We start from the raw sequence: 22,845 nt of genomic DNA, 5'->3' as shown, positions 1-22,845 counted from the left end.
ATGTCTAGAAGAAGGATGAAAGAAAAGAATGAACAGCAAGATTTTTGTGGTGACGGTGGTTTTCTCCAAATAGAAGGCATACAGATTTTTACTGTTTCTGTTCACTAAGTGTTAAATCTGGTGTGTTTGAGTTACTGCAACCTCCTCAGCTTAGGGAATCCAGCAAGCAGTGTGAAAATTGTGTGGTGTTGCTGCTTTATACTTTTGTTGTTGGGGTGATTGTTTTGTGTTTGGAAGCCTTTTCCTTTTAGGTCTAAGTCTTGTCAACCTATCAGGGTTATTTTAGTGTCCGGTGGGCAGTTTGATACATGGTTTGGCTGAGGAGAGTGTTTGGAATGTGGTACCTGTGTTTTCTCTCCCTGGTTTTCGAGCTGGCATGCCCAGCATCAGTGTGGGCAGGAAGTGCTGCATGCCAGCAGAAATACAAGTGGGGTTGGGATGAGTCAGGAGATGGCTGGCAAAACGAAGCAGGAATTAGTTGTTGTTTTATTTTCCTAGTGTCTTCAGAAAGTGTAATACCTTGAAGGCTGTACAGCACTGATATGCTGCTTTCATTGTGTTTCAAAGTAGGAAACACCTAGCAAAAGAGTTTCTCTAGAGATGTGCAGGTTCAGTGGTCAGCACCCATTTTGATTCCTGAGAGTCTGCAACAGCAGGTTTAGGCTTTTCATGTGAATCTTGTACTGAGTTTTAATTAGGTCTAACCTCTTTGGCTAATGGGACTACACTGAGCCATGAATTAATACTTAATGACTCAATTAATTTTCTCTCTTTCTGTTTCATGCATCTAGGACTGAATTGTACAAAATTTTTTGTGTACTTCCAACTGTGTCTCATTAATTTCAATACTTCTTTTTAGTCCAAGTCTGCATTTGTCCTTTTGATACTGCTTTTCATTTAGTTTCTCATTCTTACTGAACAGCTTGTTAAAACAAACACATTTTCAGAAAATTTGCAAGGGAAGGGGCTTTTCTAGTGATGGTAGAATAAAACTAGTTTCTCATAGTCTCTTGAAAGCATTAGAATGATAATCAGACTGTCCCATTAAGATTTGTCATTAAAAAGATAGAAGTTTATTGGTTGCTTTTGGGTGTTGGGTTTTTGTTTGTTTGTTTGTTTAATTTCAGTGTATCGTAGCTTGGATGGGAGCACACTGCATTGGATTAGGAACTGGCTGGAGGGCCGAGCCCAGAGAGTGGTGGTGAATGGTGCCACATCCAGCTGGCAGCCAGTCACTAGTGGTGTGCCCCAAGGATCAGTGCTGGGCCCTGTGCTCTTTAACATCTTTATTGAGGATCTGGATGAGGGCATTGAGTCGATCATCAGTAAATTTGAGGATGACACCAAGCTGGGGGCAGGAGTTGATCTGCTGGAGGGTAGAGAGGCTCTGCAGAGGGACCTCAACAGGCTGGACCAGATGGGCAGAGTCCAACGGCATGAAATTTAACACATCCAAGTGCCAGATTCTGCACATTGGCCACAACAACCCCATGCAGAGCTACAGGCTGGGGTCAGAGTGGCTGGAGAGTGGCCAGGCAGAGAGGGACCCGGGGGTGCTGGTTGATGGTAGGCTGAACATGAGCCTGCAGTGTGCCCAGGCAGCAAAGAGGGCCAGTGGCATCCTGGCCTGCATCAGGAACAGTGTGGCCAGCAGGACCAGGGAGGTCATTCTCCCCCTGTACTCAGCACTGGTTAGGCCACACCTCGAGCACTGTGTCCAGTTCTGGGCCCCTCAGTTTAGAAAGGATGTTGACTTGCTGGAGCGTGTCCAGAGAAGGGCAACGAAGTTGGTGAGGAGTTTGGAACACAAGCCCTATGAGGAGAGACTGAGGGAGCTGGGGTTGCTTAGCCTGGAGAGAAGGAGGCTCAGGGGTGACCTTATTGCTGTCTACAACTACCTGAAGGGAGGTTGTAGACAGTCGGATGTTGGTCTCTTCTCCCAGGCAGCCAGTACCAGAACAAGAGGACACAGTCTCAGGCTGCACCAGGGGAGGTTTAGGTTGGATGTTAGGAAGAAGTTCTATACAGAGTGAGTGATTGCCCATTGGAATGGGCTGCCCAGGGAGGTGGTGGAGTCACCATTGCTGGAGGTGTTCAGGAGGAGACTTGATAGGGTGCTTGGTGTCATGGTTTAGTTGTTTAGGTGGGTTGGATTGGTTGATGGGTTGGACACGATGATCTTGAAGGTCTCTTCCAACCTGGTTTATTATTATTATGTATTTCTCTAATGAGTAGTTGCTTGTGAGATGGGGATTTATAGCTGAGATGTGGCCAAATTGTAGTCTATGCAGGGAATGAATGCAAGTGGGAGGAAGTTAGGTAATTTTCACAGAAAATCATTGCAAGCACAAAGTAGGCTGATTGGCTTAAGATGGAGCCATTCTAAAAGTGGTAGTGATGTCTTAGGCAGAGCTTACAGTAGAAGCAAAGTTTTTTGCCTTCCAATGAATGGGCTTGTGCTTAATTTGTGTTATATGCTTAACTTTGGAATAGAACTCTTACGTAATCCTGCTGATATCCCGTTTGTAAAGGCAGGAATGTGAACATTTCTGCTGACACATAGTTAACTTTACTCATTAATTTTGTGGTTAATGCTGACTGTTATATCCTGACCTATTGCTTTTCTGCTTATTCATTTAAGATGGTGGTGGTTTTGGTTGGGTCTCAGTAAACATTGGGCATGCTTTGTACAGTACTTTTTAAGGATGTTTTTAAAGATGGCAATAAGAAAGCAATGGCTTATGATATACAACTTTGTCCTGGTACTTTGAGCTGTGCTACGTGCTCTGATACGACATAGTTCTATATCTTCCAAACTTTTGAATATCTGTCGTAGCTCAGCATTTTCAACAGCATTTTACTTTTCAAAATACTAGAAAAGTATATCTGTATTTTATCCTGGGCACTTCAGGGTATAAGCTTATCAATAGGAACACCTTTAGTAGATTTTGTTTATTATAGAATAGAATAGAATAGACCAGGTTGGAAGAGGCCTTCAAGATCATCGTGTCCAACCCATCAACCAATCCAACCCACCTAAACAACTAAACCATGGCACCAAGCACCCTATCAAGTCTCCCCCTGAACACCTCCAATGATGGTGACTCCACCACCTCCCCGGGCAGCCCATTCCAATGGGCAATCACTCTCTCTGTATAGAACTTCTTCCTAACATCCAGCCTAAACCTCCCCTGGTGCAGCCTGAGACTGTGTCCTCTTGTTCTGGTACTGGCTGCCTGGGAGAAGAGACCAACATCTGACTGTCTACAACTTCCCTTCAGGTAGTTGTAGAGAGCAATAAGGTCACCCCTGAGCCTCCTTCTCTCCAGGCTAAGCAACCCCAGCTCCCTCATAGGGCTTGTGTTCCAAACCCCTCACCAACTTTGTTGCCCTTCTGTGGACACATTCCAGCAAGTCAACATCCTTTCTAAACTGAGGGGCCCAGAACTGGACACAGTACTCAAGGTGCGGCCTAACCAGTGCAGTGTACAGGGGCAGAATGACCTCCCTGCTCCTGCTGGCCACACTGTTCTTGATGCAGGCTAGGATGCCATTGGCCCTCTTGGCTGCCCAACTGTTAGATGTAACACACTGAAGTTGCAAGATTACACATGTTGTAAGTCTATTTCCATCATATGGTACAGTTGTTTGAAAAGATTTGGCGCGTAGACAATTGTCTGGGTGATACATGGGTCTGGTATACTGAAAATCTGGAGTTTTTAACTCTGCAGTCTTTATTACGCACCAGACATGCTTGATTGTAAAGTTGGAGAAGAACTTTAGTGACTATTAATTACTAATCTCCTGAGCTTCAATAAGGCAAAATGCAAGGTCCTTCACCTAGATTGAGGCAGCCCTCAAGATCAATACAGGCTGGGGAATGATGACATTGAGAGCAGCCATACAGAAGAGAGACACGGACCTCCTGGAATGGGTCCAGAGAAGGGCCACAAAGATGATCAGGGAGCTGGAGCACCTCTGCTGTAAAGACAGGCTGAAAGAGCCAGGAAAAGAGAAGGCTCTGGAGACACCTTACAGCTATCTGAAAGGGACCTACAGGAAGGCTGGGGAAGGACTGTTTAGAAGGGCTTGTAGCAAAAGGAGGAGGGGCAATAGTTTTAAGCTGGATCAGGATAGATTTAGGTTGGATGTAAGGAGGAAGTTCCTTACTGTGAGAGTGGTAAAACACTTGAACAGGTTGCCCAGGGACATGGTTGAGGCCTCATCCCTGGAGACATTCAAGATCAGACTTGATGTGGCCCTGGCCAGCCTGCTCTAGTCGGAGGTGTCCCTGGACAAAATTACCTTTGCAGATTCCTTCCAACCCAGTGCAGTTTGTGACTCTGAGGCGTGATCCTGCCAGGTAATAGATAGATGTTGGGTGTGGTGAGGTGGAGCATCCATTTTGTGTATTTCTCTCCTATCAGAGGCAGGTAGATGAACACACAAGCTTGGAGATGGGAACACATGACTCAGTTTGCATTTTTGTCTTGTGCGTGTATGTCTGCATAACAGCTGACTCAACAGTATGTTCAGCAGACTTGTTTAAAAACCTCTTCTGCTTCTCTTGAGACGTAGAGCCTCATTTGACTTGATAGCACTGATGAGCTATGGTTTCCATTATTTTTTTTCCCCCAAAAATCTCAGAGCTCTGGTTATTTTTGTTGAAGGTGTTTTCTTCTAGTGAGCTAGTGCATGAGCAATTGTGGCTGTCAGTTGGTGACAGTAGTAAAAACAGCCTGACATTGTTGGTGCTTATGACCAAGTCTACTGACAACTAAACTTTCCTTTGCTTTCCCTTTTTATTTGTTTGATGGTATTGTAAATAAATTTGAGTTGGTGTTCATAGACTTCAGTTCACATCCATTTGGACCCAGGAGGATTGTGCTTTGCAGAAGCTCTTCATCTTCTCTTGTCAGTGGTTGGGCTTTTTTCTCTGAGAAAGTTTGTGTGACATTCCCTGTGCAACAGTAATTGAAGATAACAAGATTTAAAAAAGAAGTTGAAAACAACTATTTCGTAGGTATATTCAAATCTATACACCTCATAAGCTAAGTTAATTGAGCCACTTCATCAATTATAAAGTGAATTGTTAGATAAAAGCCCCTTTTTCTTTAGGCTTTTATCAGCTCTGGTTTGTTTTCTGAGCGAGTCTCTTGATGTAGGTGTCTCTTTCTTTGGTCCCCTGAGATGGTCCTTTACTTCTCAGGTGGATCTTTAACAGCTAGAAGCTGTTTGCAAATGCTAGCTACAGGACTGCCACAGTGTGTTTTTACTAAACACTGGAGAGTGCCTGCCTTAGGTTTTGTTGCTGTGAATTTAAAATCATAGGTGTGCTGACTGATCTCTCTTCTGCCTTTGGACTGGGGAAGGCATTTTTAACTGGTAACCCAAGGGGGAGGGTGTCAGACTTGGCATGGGAGACTCAAAACAGATGTGTGTTTTTTTGTTCTTTGTGTAGAATGTCTGTTTGGAATGTGTGTGTCTAATTGATTTTAAGATCTAAGTTTACTTTCAATTGTTTTCAACTGATGTTGCAGTACAAATTATGAAACCTTTTCAGGCATGAAGATGGTATTTATAGTACATATATCAGAAGGACACTACTCTGTGGTACTGTCTCATAGGACTAGCAGGTTACTTTCTCACAGCTGTAAAGGAATACTTATTCTGAAAGGTTTTGGTTTGGAAGGAGTGTGGCAGCAGTCATAGTCATTGGAGCACTTCAGGGCTCCTTCTCTACTTGTGTCATAGCTAGCTTTATCTGGGTTTCCTGGGAAGCTGAATAAAACCAAACTGCACTGAATTTCAGACACTTCTCATGGTCTATAGCTTGCCTCACTGCTTCCAAAAGAGCTGATAGAAGCTTTTAACCCAAAGACTTTCTGTGCTACATCTAAGTTATCAGGAGTGACATGACTGCTGAAGTGGTGCTTCCCCTTTGTGTGTGTGCTGTGCTGGACTCTGGTCTGGAATGAGTGAGGACTTAATTGTGTGGATTTTCAACTTGGTCCACATTTTGGCAAAATAAGAGAATTTTTTTATTATGAATCAGAGATTGTAGTTTTCCAGTTCTGTTTGATAAAATTTGGTTCAGAGGGATTCTTTTTTGTAAAGCATTTTTGTACTTCAAGATACTATTGTAATGCATTTATGCAAGGACTCCCTTATTATGTGCACACTTTAATTCACATCTGGTCTCCTGATTCTTCTGATCTATATATAATCAGATATTTTGAGAAGGCCCAAACACCTTTCTTAACAAACATATTTGGAAAATTTGGTAAAATTTGTTAAAGGGGTGTCATCTATGTAGGCTTTTGGATTATTATCCCATGCTGCTCTCTCCCTCCCTCCCTCCTTGCCCCCTAGTCTAAAGCAGTTGTATCTTACTTTGGCAACAAATGTGTCACTTGATGTCTCTCTTTGGTTCGATCTGTGTAGTTTGACAGTCCAAAAAAGTCCCGAGCCTGCCTGTGTCACAAAAATGCACAGTATGTTTGTTTGGTGATTTAGCCCCTCAGAAAATCCTTTGGCTTTTCTAGATCATCAGTACTGTGTTTTGTTGAGTTCTCCATTTTGTATGCATAGCCTTACAGCATCATACCCCAATTAATGGTGTGTTATGGATAAGAAAACTGATAGAGCTCTATTACTTCAGATACATGAACAAGAAGAGGAAATGTGTTAATCTTTTCATTAGTCTCAGCCAGTGTCTCCCTTTCTGACCCTTACCAATTTTAACTGGGAAAATGATTAAAAAGATGAGTTTTTCTAAGTGGGAACAAAAGGAGTAGGATGAGGATAGTTTCCATCCCTGTGAGTCGTCATTGTTTACTGTCATGCCATAACAGATTCAGCTGCCATCTCTTAACCAATATTCAGAAGCAGCTCTGTGGACACGCCATGACGTTAAGGATTCTTATTATCTCAGTACATGAAGAAATGGAGATGAGTGGTGTGCTATTAGCAAAGGAAATGGGCTCCCAAGGTGTGACTCCCCCCACCAGTGCTTTGTGGTATCATGTAGAAATTAACTGCAAGCTGCCTTCCACCCCACAAGTACGTATTGGGAAGTGCAGGTCTTTAACATGGCATCAGGAAGAGGAGTAATGTTAAATAAATAACTTTGGGTTCATCTGAATTGCATGTTCATTACTCTAACAGAGCTTTAGGTGTTAGGACACTGCTTCCAGAAATGCAGATATTGGGCTAAACTATCGTGAAACAAAGGGTAATTTTAAAATGTAACCTCCAAGTTATTGAATGCCTTGGCCTTACAAAGGAGAGCTCCTTTACTGCTTGTTATATTATCCTTTCTGTGGATGGATATTTGTGTGGTACTTGTTTTGATTGAATTGAAGGATGTAAACTAGAGCTCAGACTTTGCTGTCATAAACAGATTGTGTGTGGTTCACTTATGAAGTCTTCTGTGACTGTTTTCTATATCCTGAATATCTGTATCTTCTGTCCTTGTTAGGAAGGATCAGATCCCCCCAGCCAGTGAAAGGCAGATTTGAAATTATCAAATGGAATAATGTAACTGTTGTGTTGACTAAAGCACTAGGTCTCTATCAGAAAAAGTCTGTAGATCTCTGTAGGTTTGTTGAGGAATAAACTAACAGAAGTTTCACTTCAATTTCACTTTATACCTTATTTTACAGCTACAAACATTCTAAATATAGTTCAAGTGATACTGAAAATCAAGATTTAATGGTTAGATTGCCAAGGCTAGTAGACTAATTGTAATAGTTCCTCATAACCAGCCAAGAAGATTCAGCTTTGACAGTTTTTAGAACAAATTCTATCTTTGTATAATATGTAGGTAGTAAATAGGTAGTAATGCACAAATGAAGTAGACCCATGCATTTGCTCTTGCTGTGATACAGAAGGAACATCTATCACTAACACCATTCTCAGGTATATTTTTTAATGAGAGTTGCAAGGAATATAAATAATCAGATGTCATCTCCAAGGTACTACTCTCTTCTGTAAACTGTCTCTATTGTTGTCAGCTTTCCTTTTTGCATAAGGGTATTGTGATTGCTGATTATGAATAGTGGTGAAAAATCCTGGGAGCTAGTAGCAGAGTAGGATATTGCTCTAGGCATGGAGCCTACTTTGCATGTAAACAAGATGACTGTGTTCAGCTGTTCACACTAAACAGATCTTCGACCCTACTGACCCTTTGCAGATTTTGTCATGTATACACAGTGTGGCCTGCTGCCATGACAGGGTTAACTTTGCTTTGTGTTCCAGAGCAAGAAGGTACCAAGGTCACCAATCCTCAATTTTGTTAATGTGACATCCTCTGAAGGGCATATCTAGATTACTCTGGCACTGCAGCATTAGTATCAGGTGTTTTATTTCAAGGCATTTTAAAATGTGTCATGGTTCATACTTCAGTAGTTGCAAGTGAGGTAGACCTTATAGGAGATTGCTAGCTAGCTTGTCTTGAAAGACCAAGCTTAGGAGCCTCTGTACTTCTACCATGCTGAGCTGGTGAGCTGCATTGGTGAACTCAGTTATTGAAACAGTAACTCAGCAGACTTTTGAGTACTTCATGGCTCCTGAATACTTGTTCCTTTTGAAGTGATGGGAGGAAGTTGTACTTGCTTGATTCATCTTCTGCTCTACCTCCTCTGAACACACCATCAGGATTATTTTTATGAGTGGTATTTTGATCCACTATATAACATACAGCAGGACAAAAGGACCTCATATAAACCAGTTAATGCTGTTGCCTTATGCAGTGGCCTGTGGTTTTGCTGCTGGGCAGATCTGTTACAAGTTTAACTGTATGAGTAATCCTTTTTTTTTTTGTTTGTTTGTTAATAGTAGATGGATTAGCACTCTTTCCTCCCTTTTCAGCTATGATGCAAGAAAACAAGTTGGTTCATTAGAACTTGGCCATGGCATCTGTGTATGTTCTGACAAACTGACTTCTCATTATTGCTCCAAGACTTTCAGTAGCTTCTGAATTGACACTTCTTCTTTAGGAGCTAGAATCCTTAAGACACTGAAGCTATTTGTAATTTGGAGTGCTGGCTTTGAAATCTCTTTGGGGGAAACGTTTGAAAGCAGGAGGCAGACAGACCCACTCGAATGTGGTTTCTGCATTGCCACCAGTGGACTGCAGGGACTGTGCCACAGGGTTAAGAAGAAAGGGAAAAATTAAGTACTAAAAACCATGTTACTGGAGTGGATACGTTGGAGATGGGTTAATGCTGCTTCTGAGGCACTCAGCACACTTCCTGTTTGAGAATACTGGTACAGCAAAGAGCTTTGACTGTAACAGCTTGATTTGTGGAATTATGCAGGGTAATCTGAGATAAAACTAAGTTCTGTTGTGCTTAGTGTATATATATGGCAACTTGGAATATAAATTTGGTCTTTGCAGAGCTGCTCTTGCCAGTAGGTTAGCTCTGCTTTCTCATGTTGTCTTGCCTTAAGTATTTTTAGTTTGAGAAGGGCGGGCTTATTTCTGACCCAGTTTCACACTGAATACTTAAAAAACCCCAATCACCAAAACATGGCAGATGAACTAATGCCATTCATATTTTGTTTCTGGATTTCTCCTCAAACTTTACATGGGGAATATTAACCCAGTCTGTCCTAATTGAATTGTGTAGAGATTGAGAGCCATCTAGGTTAAGGTACCATGTGGTAGCATTATGTTTGCTTTCACAAATATTTATGTGGAAAAAGCAATGCAATGCAAACTTCTTACTGCACTGTATTTCATTGCTGTTACTGGGCTTGAGATACAGCTCTAAATATTGCAGAAAGTGTAAACAGTTGTGTGAAAAGTATTTCTAATTTATGAAATTAGGGAGCAGCAATGCTTTGGACTGCTGTTTACTTTTTTTCTCTTTCTTTCCCTTTCACTTTATTTTCCTAGGTGCATTTTACCTGGTATTTGAATATATGGACCATGACTTGATGGGACTGCTGGAATCTGGTTTGGTTCATTTCAATGAAAATCATATTAAGTCTTTCATGAGACAGCTGATGGAGGGCTTGGCCTATTGCCATAAGAAGAACTTTTTGCACAGAGATATCAAATGTTCAAATATTCTACTAAATAATAGGTATGGATATTACTTAAAGTATGTAAAAAAATTCTTCATGTACTAACATCTTTTAATCTTCACAGTTCACTTGCTTTAAGTCATTAGCAGAACACTTTTATAGATTGCCTAATTTCTTTAAAATCAATTGTAAAATATTAATCTGGAAATTTTACTGCTTAATACTGGATCCTACAATTGTTTGTTAAACTTGTCTGTGTTAAACCAGCAGGATTAAAACATGAATGTTTTAGCTGAAAGTATGGGGGGGAATTTATTCCAGTTCCAATATATTAAAACAGAATTTTAGGACATAAGTGTTTGATGTGTATTCTTTTTGCCATCTCGTTTCAAGCTGAATTGTGGCTAGGCTGGTTCTTTGTGATGTAATCCTGATCCTCGTCTTCATCAGACAAGCTAATGTTTTGAAAGAATATTTGATCAGGCATGTTCAAACATGTTATAGTCATAATCAAATGGGGAGAAGAATTTGTTTCTTAATTTTTTAACCACTTGTAGTTATAAATCAAACTAGTAAGTAATGTGCAACAGCAGGAGATAAAAAGCCTGTGTGAAGATAGCTCATGACTTCTGTACAGATCAAATCCATCAGTACTAAAACCAGGGAGAAACTGTAAGAGTGAGGTTTATAGCAACAAAAAAGAGTATCTTTACAGAACATGAAGTCAGATTTTGGGATCTGTTGTCACAGGAGGTTTTTCTATCAGGAAATTCAGAAAGATGAGACCAGTGGCAGGATCTTGCTAAAGGGAATGCACAAGAAAGCTCCTGCTGTAGCGTCTTGAATGCAACGATTATGGGTGATGCTTAAGTAAGAGGAAAATGAGCCCCAGACTTATCAGGTTCACATGTTCTCTTTAAAAATCTTCTAATACCATTGGAGATGAGATACCAGGCAAAATGGATCAAGAGTATCTTTTTGTAGGGCCCTAGTTTTGTCCCAGTTTTCTCCAAATTGATTTTTCAATTTCTTCCCCCTTGTTTTCTTATCATGAACTCACATTAGACTGTATTCAGCACTGGATTCCACTGCAGTCTTGCCAGGCTATGAAACAGATTCTTGAACAAATGTACACATGCCTCTATATTGCTCAGTGTCCACATGCCTAATCTTGCTGACCTGCTAATCTTCAGCGGTTGTGCTGTCTCTGTCCCACCTTTGAGAACTCAGAAGCTGAGGTGTAACCTGACAGTGGAGCAGAGTGCATTGTGGTAGAGTTGCTGTATTATTCTCCCTTCAATCTGGGATTGGATTTTTTTCCCCCTAGGATATTTTTTGAGCTTCCTTAGATATTTCCACTGGAACAAGAAAAACTTCATAGCTGATCTTTATAATTTTAAGCAAATGTTTCTAAACTCCCATTGCCAGTTACAGCCTGAAGCCTAACACATGAATTTCTATCTTTCAGAGATGCCACTTGAATGTTTGCTCAAAAATTCACTGATCTTCTACAAATAAGGTCTCTGAGGAATAAACATGCAAATCTGAGGGAAACATTTTTTTTTTTTTTATGGGGGTTCTCCAAGTGTTGCAACAATATCTGAGGGGAAAAATGGCTGGAAAGTGTAACTTGTATATTTTATTACCACAAAATGGTCATTTTTACACACATCAGCAAGTTTTGCCCTGATATAATTAAAATTTATTTGAAAATTACATTTGCACTTTTGGAAAGTGACAGTTTTAAAAGCTCATAATTAGTGAAAAACAGCCTCCCCACATAACATTCCAATGTTGCTTTCATGTGTTTAGAGAAGCTTGCAAATAGATTTGTGTTTAAACAATCCAGATTTTACACATGGTGGGGACTTCTGGTCCCTGAGCAGTGACTTTTAGCTATGGAAACTACCAGGCAAGAGCTCTATATCTTCTGCTCTTCCTCTCATACATGGGAAAACTCAAGAAAGGGCTAAGGGTTGTGTCATTCAGCAAGTTGGCTGCTGCCAAAAATGGAAACCCTTATCTGGCTGTATTTAAACATTACAAGAGCAGAACAGGGCATTGACAGTTTCCTACAAGGAATTACGACTGCTGGTAGTTGTTTGTTGTACAAATGCTTATGCTAGTAGTAAAGCATGAGAAAATAGCAGCTTCCTCCCTCATTTTTTCCCTACAGTTACTGATTTGAATACATGTATACATCTAAATTTTGACTAACATCTGATGCTGTAAATGCCATGTGATGAGCATACCTAATTTTGTGTATTTGTCTTTGCTATTCAGTAAGTTAGTGTATTTGTTAACTGAAGAGATGCCTGGAATGTAAGGCATTGCCTCCTCGTTAATGTGAGATGAAGATCAGTTGCAGCTGTTTCAAAATCGCCAACTTCACCTGTTTTTTGGGGAGGAACACTTAACAGGATTAACCACTAAATAATTCTTTGCTTTTTCCACCAGAGGGCAGATAAAGCTTGCAGATTTTGGGCTTGCTCGGCTCTACAACTCAGAAGAAAGGTAAGATACAATTATATTGCAACAAAGCATTCAGAACGTTAACCTTTTTGCATAACTTAAGTATTATGAGGGCTAGAAAAGAACACTGTTTTGCTTAGAGGACTTGTTACTGTACTGTAACACAAGTGATTGCTTAGGCTGTGGAAAGAAGCACATCTTGTCTTACCCTGCATAGAAACACAAACCTCTCTGTATGTAAGTGTATTGCTTTTCCAAGTGCCCTGCAACTGTGGAGAGTAGCCATAAATTGATTAGAAATGAAGAGTTGCAGCCTTAAGTAGGTTGCATCAATATGTAGGCTTTTACGATTCCTTTCTGGTCCTCTAAACCTAAAGTATGTTCTTTCTGTTGGCATACTTAGGAAAAGTTTATTTAGGGAAAGCAAATTTTTTTGCTGACACAAATGAGCGTACGCTTTCTTTGCAATAAGCATTACTTTTGTGTAAGATTTAAGCTTACATTTGAAAAGGTTCATTGTATTCTTTAGGCAGCCAGTGCTGTTGAATCTGCTGGAAACAGAGATACAAGTTTAAATAAAAGTTATTCTGAAACTTCTTGTGACTTGTGCTTCTGTTGTTCTTGGCTTCCTTATGCTTGTACTCCAGGAAACAGGTGCACAGCTTTTTATGAACAAGCGCTTCAACATTTGCATTGTCACGCATTTGTCATGTGGAACTGGACTTTAAAAGTTCAGGCTGAATGTTCCTTACACTAGTATGTACATCAGGTGGTTGGATACAGCGAATATTAGCTTTGATTTGATTTCTGCATGTTTACTTTGGGAAATAATATTTAAAATGTTGGCTTTGTGAGTTTATTGTTGCCTCATAGAGCTCTGAGCTTGTTTTGAACCTGATAGCATTAGTTTCACTGTCTTCTGAGCTGTTTGTTCAGGAACGTGCTTAAGTACAGTTAGGAAAACTGCTGAGTGTAGTAGCAGGGTAAGAGAATCTTAAACAGCTGCTAAGTAATTTATTTTGGTTTGAATGTACTTAAAAGGGATTGATGCCATCCCACTGTCTCATTTTAATGTGCACCAGAGTGATGATTTTTCCCCCTCTGGTTTACCATGTGGGTTTTTTAATGTCTGTTTTTAAATTATTTAAATTTTGCTTGTAAAATTGACTGTTCATTAAGAATTGAATGATTGAAAGTTCAGTGTCTTTGTAGTGCAAATAACAGATTTTACTCTACATCAAACAACAATCTTCTTATACCATAATACTTAAATGAAACCAAGAGTAAAACAAAATTATACTAGCTAATAGATTTGCCAGTTGAAGTTGGGAGGATAATAAGAATCTCATTAGTAGATTTTTGACAGTTCTTTTGTCATTCATTGTCCTCTGAGTAGCTACTGACCTGCGGTAACAGATGCAATTAATGTATAACAACAAGTGTATAAGAGCTGCTGCTTTACATTCCTGTATTTGACAATCAATTTACATGTTTAGAATTAGCGTACTTGTGAAAAGGGTATAGAATTTAGTAAGAGCATTATGGGGAGCAAATAAAAATACAACTTAAAGCAAGGTCCTGTTGGTTGTTGTAGTTGTGCTTCTTTAAATGTTACTCTGGTGAATTTAGTGTATTTGGAATAGGAGATATCACAGGTTGTGTAGGAAAACATCTGTTCAAATGAAAAATGCGCTATACTAATATGAGTGGTGTATCTGTAGAGAAAGTCCATACTATGTAAACGTTTCATAGAGGAATGCTTACTTCAGAGATAAATATGATAAATGATGGGATTGGTCCCAAAACATACTCAATTTTAAAGAGGAATTGGGGAATTTCATAATGAAAAAAACACTCTGATTTTGCAGAAATGAGACCTGTACCACTGACTGTGTCATAAGAGCTGGTTTATGCTGCAGTTATTCAAACTCCAGACTTAATGTTACTCAGCTTTCTATTTGGAGTTGCCTAGTGTTGGTAAGAATGAATTTTTAAAACTGAGTGAATTTTGGGACACCCTGGTTGAAACAACCTAACATCTCTGTTCTTCCTTCTATTCTGAATATGTGTGTTGGTGCACACACATACAAAAAGGAAAAAATATAAGATAATCTTCACCTTAGTGTGAGGGGTAGAAAGGATTATTCCCAGATGACCAAAACTTCTGGTTAGAACCATAAGGAATTAAAGATGTTGTGAAACATAGGAACGTATTGGAAGTGTTCCAAGCTTTGGCATCAAAACTGTTGAAGCGTGTAGTTCAAGGAAAAAGTCTTTGCGTTTTTTGCTTCTACTTACAGATGGGATAGTGACTTCTTTCTTCTTTCAGAATGCTTGTAGAGGTCCTATATTCAGTATGCTAATAATCAGTAGTGGCTTAGAAATGACTGGTTATATGCAAGCAGGTCATTCTCCTGAAGTGATCAGCAATATAGTAGGCATACATTACTGCTATCCAGATGATAACTGAGATACAGAATTCATGCAGCATCCAGATGGCTATGTGGATATTATTCCTATATTCAGCCTCTCCTTTGATAGCCCTGGTGAGACAGCTCTGTTTGCTTCTGTGCAGTTGCAGCTTTGTAGAACAAAAATTAGGAAAAGAGAGCAGAAAACTGTACTGTTCTTAAACAGCACCACAGAAGTAAAGTCCTCAAGTATCAGTTGTTCAGAAATTAGGTCATAGTAAAATTATAGTACTCTCTTTTTGCTCCCCCCAACAGCCGACCATATACCAACAAAGTTATCACATTATGGTATCGGCCTCCTGAACTTCTGCTTGGAGAAGAGAGATACACGCCAGCTATCGATGTCTGGAGCTGTGGGTAAGAGTTTGGGAAAGTATAGTAAGCATTAAAAACAAGCCAAGAAAAGCCTTAAATGTTTCTATCAACCTGTATTGGAAGCCATAATGATGGAATTGTACAAAACTGTTTTACAGCTGTATCCTGGGTGAGCTATTTACAAAAAAGCCAATATTTCAAGCAAATCAAGAACTTGCTCAACTGGAACTTATAAGGTAACTTGTACTACCGCTTAGCAGGTGCTTCATACACTGTCAGATTTCTTTTATTAGTGTTACAACTGGAGATCATACACTACAGGCATTTCCAAGTACTCAGTTACTTTCCTGAGTGAAATGTTGGAGTTTCTGAGAGGCATGTAAAGCAAGTAACATTTCCTCAGATGTGCAGAATGATTTCTTTTTTTTTGTTTGGTAAGTATTCCAAGGTCCAAGCAATGCACAGTTGAATGCTCAGTTTTGTAGAGCAGCTGGAGTTGCCTGTTTCTGAAGTTGTAGAAAGAGAGTAGTCAAAATACCCATTATTTTGTAAGGTGATGTTGCAAATTCCTAGCAACAAATTAAACCAAAAACCATGAGCAATAATAAGCACAAATGGGATTTGGGAGAGTCCGTTATTTGGCTTACTCCTGACCTTGAGTTCTTGTTTCAAGCCTTTCAAATGCACACCTGGGCTTTATTATTTTTGTGGGAATATTTCTCTCCCCTTACAAACTGCCAGACACTTTATGGAAGTAAGATTCTGTTTCTTTCCTTGATCCCAATAAATCATAGAATGATATGTATATAACTCAGTAGAACCAGAGCATCTGGGGTTTTTGGGTTGGTTGTTTTTCTGTTTTAGTTTCTTTTCTCCTTTATTGAGCAAGCAAATGTTGCTCTTGATTCTGATACCATAATTGACCTTGTGAGTGAGGAAAGGTCCTCTTCCTAGAAACAAGGGGAAAAGAGAGTGAGTCCTACAGAACCTGAACAGTAAATGGTCAACATTCTTTTAAAAATTAAATGAATAAAAATCACGATGTTTTTCAAAAGTTAAACAATAGCAGGTTTCTGTGTAATGTGTTAGTAGCTGACCTGGAAAAATATAGTTTTTAGAAGGTGTGGAGCAGATAGGTGGCCCTTCTCAGTGTAAGAACTAATGACTTTTTGAAATGTTTGCTTCTGAGCACTAGGTGGCATTGAAGCCCGTCACTGTGCAGTCACTTTTTAAGTTGTTTTTCCTCTTTGTGTTGTATCTCTGGTAAATTCTGCAATTTCCATCTCCTGCTGGAGGCTTCTGTTTGTAGCTCATTTTTCCTTTCTGCTGATGCTGTGCATTTTTGGCTGTTGTAATGTGACAATCTTAGCAACATCTTTACTAACATTTCTACCAACATCATGTTACAGTCAAAAATTCTACACTTAGATTCTAACTTTCATGTTCAAAGATAGAGCTGAAGTAAATTCTAATAGTAATTTTTCTTTTCCCTCCTGAAAGTTGCATTCTTGAACCTGCTTAAAGTCAGGTTGGTTTGCATAGCATTCATTCTATAACTAATAGATCATTATGTCTCTTACACTTACCATTTAAATCTAATAAATAGGACTGCTGAGTTAGAACAATCTATTTGCAACAGTGTCCTTTTGTGGCTGCCTGCTTCAGAGTTCAAAATTTTGAATGTATAATAAAATGTGTCTTTGGTTCTTCAGCTCACAACTGTGGTGTTGGTCAACCTGTGCTTAGCCATCCTCAGTTGGACAAAATGGATGGGGACAGAAAAGGAGGAGTAAGATTATGGGCAACTGACTGTGGAGGTGGATGAGGCTTGAGACATAAAATTTGTAACTGAAGTGAAAAAATTTGCAGGTTTAGTAATCAAGTCTTGCTTCTACTCTTAGACCTTACTGAGATTTCCCTTACCCCCATGTATTCAGTGTTAACTAAATTCTCAGGGAAAAGTGCTTTTTCAGCCATTTGCTGCATCCTTCTTCACTTGCATTGGGAGCTAAGGACATAAAAGTTAATTAGCACTCTAAACCTGGCCTAGCCAGTTCCTTCAAGTCAAAACCCCAGAATTACTATCCAGGGTGGGATAAGACAGGAACAGTGCACTTAGAAGCAAGGTGGTTACCTTTCATAGGCACTTCACTGTGATTTTATGGTGTTGGGCATTGAACACTAAAGAAATGTTGGCTAAAAGAACCTGAACATAAAAATTGAAAACTGTTTTTGTATTTAATAAACATGCAAGAATACAGTGACAGCTGTGCTCTCTTTGTGGTTTTGGATCTCATACCTGATTTTTCCTTTCTTTTTGGTACAGCCGAATTTGTGGGAGTCCTTGTCCAGCAGTGTGGCCTGATGTTATAAAATTAGCTTATTTCAACACAATGAAACCAAAGAAGCAATATCGTCGAAAACTGAGAGAAGAGTTTGCTTTGTAAGGATGAAGAATTGGTTTAGTCAACTGTAGTAGCATTACATTTTCCTGGAGAATTTGTGAGCTTCACTGTTTTCTGGAGAATGAACATAGATTAAATGTAAAGAAGAATGGCTTTGGGTTCTTGTCCCTCCCATGATACCCACAGAGATTGTATTAACCCTTAATTAATAGGGGCTTCAAGAAGAGGGAAGAAATCTCTAAAATACCAGCTGCTTGTCAGCGTTCACTTAAGGAAACATTTGTTTTCCATGATTGGTACACCTGCTCCTTGTCCTGGTACAAAAACCAGCTCAGAGTACTTAAATTGTTTTTTATTAGGACAACTGGCTACAGCTAAATACGTCGTCTGGTTAACATTACAGTCCTTTAGGTCATAAATTCATTCAGCACAGAGGAGTTATCTGAACCGTACAAGTACTCTAAAGTACTACCATTGGACTAATTTTGTGGGAATATCACACGTGAAAGTTATGAAAACCAGCTGTAAGATTGTTTTTAAGGGTTTGTTCCCCTCCTTCAGTTTTTCTGGGTTTGAGGAGACATGTATCATCCTGCTTGTACTAAGGAGACTTAGATCTTGAAAGCAATAGAATTATTGTCCATGGACTAATCAAAAGTGTAACTCTCAGAGTGCTAAGTGTAAAGAAACAAAATAGTCTTAACCTTAAAACATTGGCTGCCTTTTGTTGTAATGACAATGTTTCAAGCTATCAAGCAACACAAAACAAAGCAAGCCTGGGTTATGTGCTTGCACAAGCAATAAGAAGTGGAGTTCATCCCTGCCTCTTTTCTGCAAAGCTCTATTTGTGAGTGGTTTTTGTTAGAGTGTAATTTATCTGAGGATTTAACGATCAGTTATTTTGGGAAAGGTATGTTTATTAAAATTTTGCACAGAAGCGTGTGCTTCAAAATAAAAATGTGATGCTTTCCTCCCTTTTGCTCTGTCATAGCATCCCACCAGCTGCATTAGATTTGTTTGACTATATGCTTGCTCTGGATCCCAGCAAGCGCTGCACAGCTGAGCAAGCGCTTCAGTGCGAGTTCCTGCGAGATGTGGAACCATCTAAAATGCCACCTCCAGAGTAAGTAATTTCCTTTGGTAGCAATCCTTACCTCTGCAGCATGTGAACATGCATTGATTTCATTAAGCTCACTGTTTCTCTTAAAGTAGGTGGTGGCAGAACAAAAATCTTCATCTGTGTAATGGTGATTTTGCAGTAAGCTGGTTGTACAACTGAGTGACTTGGCACCGTGATAGCAGTGGTTGTGAGGATCTCCAAACTGTTTCCTTTATTATCCCTAGAAGTTGTTATTGAATTAGTGCCTTTGAAAACAAGCAGAAATTTTTCAGATGAATGTTTTTAATGCTGAAAAAGCATCCTTTCCCTTTTATTTATTTATCAGTGTCTACTTTTTCCAAGGGTTTTGAGGTCCTCCATGAATCTCAATTGCCTTCTGTGATAATAGAAGGACACTAGGTATAGAATTCTGCAAAGGTACCTGAGAGTTAAAGTCAAATACCATAAATCATTTCCCATGCCAGTTGAGATTCCTGGTTTTACAGAGAGAAGAAGTGAAATACTTTGTGCACAGCTTTTCCTGTTGTTTTTTTTTGAAATTTGTTGCAGTGTCCAGTAGGGCTTTTGCAGTGACTTAATTGTCATTTTAATCAGTGCAAATCATTGTAACAGACCCTGAGGAAAACAATGAAAAAGAATTACAGAATCTACAGGTTTCATTCTTCCCTCAAGATAACTATCAGAACATAGAACATTTAATATTATTTGAGTAATTTAGACCTTTAAGGCTGACTTCTCTTTAGCTGACAGCTGGGAAAAATGTTTGTGAGTTTTGTGTTAGAATGTTATTAAAAGTCTTTTGAGGCTTTATGTGTTACATACATACGGATGCTCCTGATGCCTGAAGCTAAGAGGTTCTATTGTCTGGTTGTCTAGATATCAGCAGTCTTAGGGTATTCACTAAAATCTCAGAACCACTTGTACAGCACATTGCTTAGATGCATTTTAAAGTGAGTGAGTAGGAAGGAATTTGTTGTGGTGGGTTTGGTGGTTGGTTGTTTGCTTGTTTGTTTTTTTGTTTGGTTTTGTTTTTTTGGTGGTGGAGGTGGTTTTGTTTGTTGGCCTTTGTTGTTTTGGGGTTTTGTTTTCATGTTTTTGGGGGGACTTTGTAGTACATCCATTCTAGGAGCTGATATATGGAAATTCCAAACAAGCTGGTCATTGGTGTCCTTTTAAAAATTAGGAGGATTTACACTCCCTTCAGGCAGGAAAGTGTTGACTGTTCTCTTGGAAGATAAAATTTCTGCTTTGGGAAAAAACAGCTGTTCAGTCAAACCAAGTGACAGTGCTGACTGCAAGGACTGCAGGATATTTCTCACAATGAGTTCTTCCTTGCTTCCAGTTGGTTTTGACCTGGTATACAAATGGAGAGAGTTAAGGAAGCAGTTGTCACAATTGCCTTTCCAGTGGCTCTTGTCATCTGTCATGTAATTTTCCCATGTTCCTGGGTGAGGAGAATACTCAGTTATGAATATTTAATAGGAAAACAGAAGGCACAACTTTTACTGCCTATCTCAGTATTTCCATAACCTATGCAATGGGTTCCTCAGGAAGTCAGAAATGGGGTGCCTGCAAGGAGCACTAATGGAAGCGCAGAACTAGGGGCAGCTGACTTCCTTAGGATACATTTGCCTCTGCTTTTATCTGTCTTGTCCTTCCCAGTATCCTTACTTTGCCAGTGCTATTTACTCCTGCAACTTCCCGCCCCCCCCCCTCCCCCCCCCCCCATTTTCTTGGTTGTACAACCCCAAATACTAGATAGCCACGTCTGTTACTGGGGACAGATATTTGAACTCAGGAAGTAGTAGTACTTTCACAAGTGGACAAAAGGAATTGGTTGCCTGGAACCTAAAAAAAAGGCAACCAAAAAACCAACACTTTCATATTAATAACTCCGTTACCTGTTAACTGCAATTTATGCTTTATAGCAGGTGTGCAGCCCTGACTTTCAAGTCTTGAATTACACAAATAATTAGGCATTTTTAAAGTATGAGTGCAAGAATTGATTCCATTTTAAGATGCATGTTCCCCTTTCCTGCCAGAGGGACCTGTGCTTCTCAAATTGGCAGTTAGTGAGAAAGTTTCAGACTGAAAAAAGCAGATCTGAGCTTCAGCTGGCTTTGGGTGTTTCTGGTATACTTCTGAGTTCAGTACATTCACCTTTCAAAAGATAGGTTATGTATAATTTGAGCATTTATTTTACCAACATGGTTTTAAAAAATATTTAAAAAAAGAAAATGTGATAAGTCTAGGATAAAACTGATTTACCTCTAACCATTCTTTGCAGCCTTCCTTTGTGGCAGGATTGCCATGAGCTGTGGAGTAAGAAACGCAGAAGACAGAAGCAGATGGGCATGACTGATGACTCAACAGCAGCTAAAGTCCCTAGGAAGGATCTGTCTCTAAGCATGGATGAGAGCAGAACCAACACCCCACAAGGCATGCAAACTTCTTCCCAACTCAAAACTCAGGGCAACTCTAGTGTAGCACTTGGTCAGTAATGTTTTCAGTTCTTATAATTACCTTCTACTTGGATTGCACCTCTAGAAGTTTTAGATGTTATTTTCAGAGTACTGACGTCTCCTGGATTATTGAGGGAGGAACAGTATTGTAAGTTAAATCTTTGTTACAAAAGATTTACCTTTGCTTTTGGAAGCTGTGTTCCTTTTAAGTGTTACATAATTTTTCAGTCTGGTCAGAGCAACTACCTTGCTCTGTATTTTGAGGGGATTTTCTCTCTTGCTCATCTGTAATTCTTCTGAAATCCCAAAAGGCAGCTACTGCACTAAGTTCCTCACAGTCTCCATAGACTGGAAGAGCTTCATTGGTATTGATAAACTGATCAGAAGGCAGATTTTAGAACAATCATAATCTCAAATGAAACAGATTCCCTCTCTGTGTTACCTAAGCCTTCAGCTTTTCAAATTGTTGGGTCTGAACCAAGCTGTAAAAATACAAGCACCAAAAAAGAACCAACCCTGAAACCTGATATAACAAGAAGGAGCTACCTCCATAGATTGCATAGCCATTAAGTCTAAAACTTAACAAAGTATTTTGCTTGGACACCAACTTAATGGATATAGTGTAAAGAGGAAAGAAATTACTTCCTTGGCAGACTTAAGATAACAGTTCAGGGATAGTTTCCTCATAATATGTAGAAATATACAGAGTAACAATATCACATGGACACCTGAGAAGTGTAATTTTTAGACCATTTTTGTGCAGGGTGACCATAAATCCTATGGCACTTACACAAAAGTTCCTCTGAAGATAAACATCAAATGCAGTCACAGGGCCTGAACATTTGTTAATACTAACCACCTTGAATCAACTCTTAACAAAAGAGCAGAGCTCAAAATACTGTTTGCAAAGATGCAGAAACTAATTCTTTTGATAGTTTATTGCCTCTTGCTCCTGTTCATCCTCTGCCACTTTGTATGTTTAGGCTGAACTTCTGGCAGCACTTTCAAGCATGACTTTCTGTAGCCCTTAATTTTTTTTCCATGACAAATGAGAACTGTATGGAAGTTTAAAGAGTCCAAAGGACAGTAGTTACTCTTTGTGGTTTTATAGCAAGTAGCCTGATGAGAGACTATGTTTATTAGTCACTAATACTAACCATGCAAAATAAACTAAACCAATAGATAAGGAATGATTCAGACCTGTATTGCTGTTTGCTCATAAGTACATAGAAGAATATATACAGGTAGAAGACAATTTAATTTTCAGTGAGGTTAGACAATTCAGCAGAGAGGTCTTTTTTGTCATAATCAAAAAACTTCTGGAAGCCATAGTGTACTTCAGATAATATCATCAATAAGACACATCAAAGAACTCCCACATACAAGTATACGCTTGAAACAAAATTGTTGCATTTGTTTCTGGGCACCCCAAAAGAAGAGGCTAAAACCACCTTAGATCAGTTGCTAATGTTTGCATTTATGAATGAGACCCCTGGTTATTGCATCTTACAAATTAACAGGAGCTTTGTAGATCTCAATAATTCTGTTCTGGTAGAAACTGGCAGATT

At 39.4% G+C, this 22,845-nt stretch overlaps 1 protein-coding gene across 6 annotated transcripts in view; it reads left to right on the top strand.

Moving 5' to 3' along the window:
• The window catches only part of CDK13 (cyclin dependent kinase 13), a 49,351-nt gene that overhangs the window by 18,415 nt on the left and 8,091 nt on the right, over positions 1 to 22,845 (top strand). For 3 of the 6 annotated variants that reach the window (XM_068156849.1, XM_068156848.1, XM_068156845.1), the window contains exons 6-12: positions 9,902 to 10,091; positions 12,490 to 12,546; positions 15,231 to 15,332; positions 15,449 to 15,526; positions 17,617 to 17,733; positions 18,687 to 18,818; positions 21,103 to 21,254. In XM_068156849.1, coding sequence (XP_068012950.1) covers positions 9,902 to 10,091; positions 12,490 to 12,546; positions 15,231 to 15,332; positions 15,449 to 15,526; positions 17,617 to 17,733; positions 18,687 to 18,818; positions 21,103 to 21,254 — 828 coding nt within the window. Of the gene's footprint in view, positions 1 to 9,901; positions 10,092 to 12,489; positions 12,547 to 15,230; positions 15,333 to 15,448; positions 15,527 to 17,616; positions 17,734 to 18,686; positions 18,819 to 21,102; positions 21,309 to 22,845 lie in introns of all 6 variants that reach the window. The other 3 variants (XM_068156847.1, XM_068156846.1, XM_068156844.1) reach the window with 1 other exon arrangement.

Source organism: Melanerpes formicivorus, unplaced genomic scaffold (assembly GCF_026170545.1).
Source record: "Melanerpes formicivorus ecotype bairdi unplaced genomic scaffold, bMelFor1.0.p_v2 SCAF_35, whole genome shotgun sequence".
Lineage (NCBI taxonomy): Eukaryota > Metazoa > Chordata > Aves > Piciformes > Picidae > Melanerpes > Melanerpes formicivorus.
Note: the sequence above shows the minus strand (reverse complement) of the source record. Positions and strands in the feature narration are given on the sequence as shown.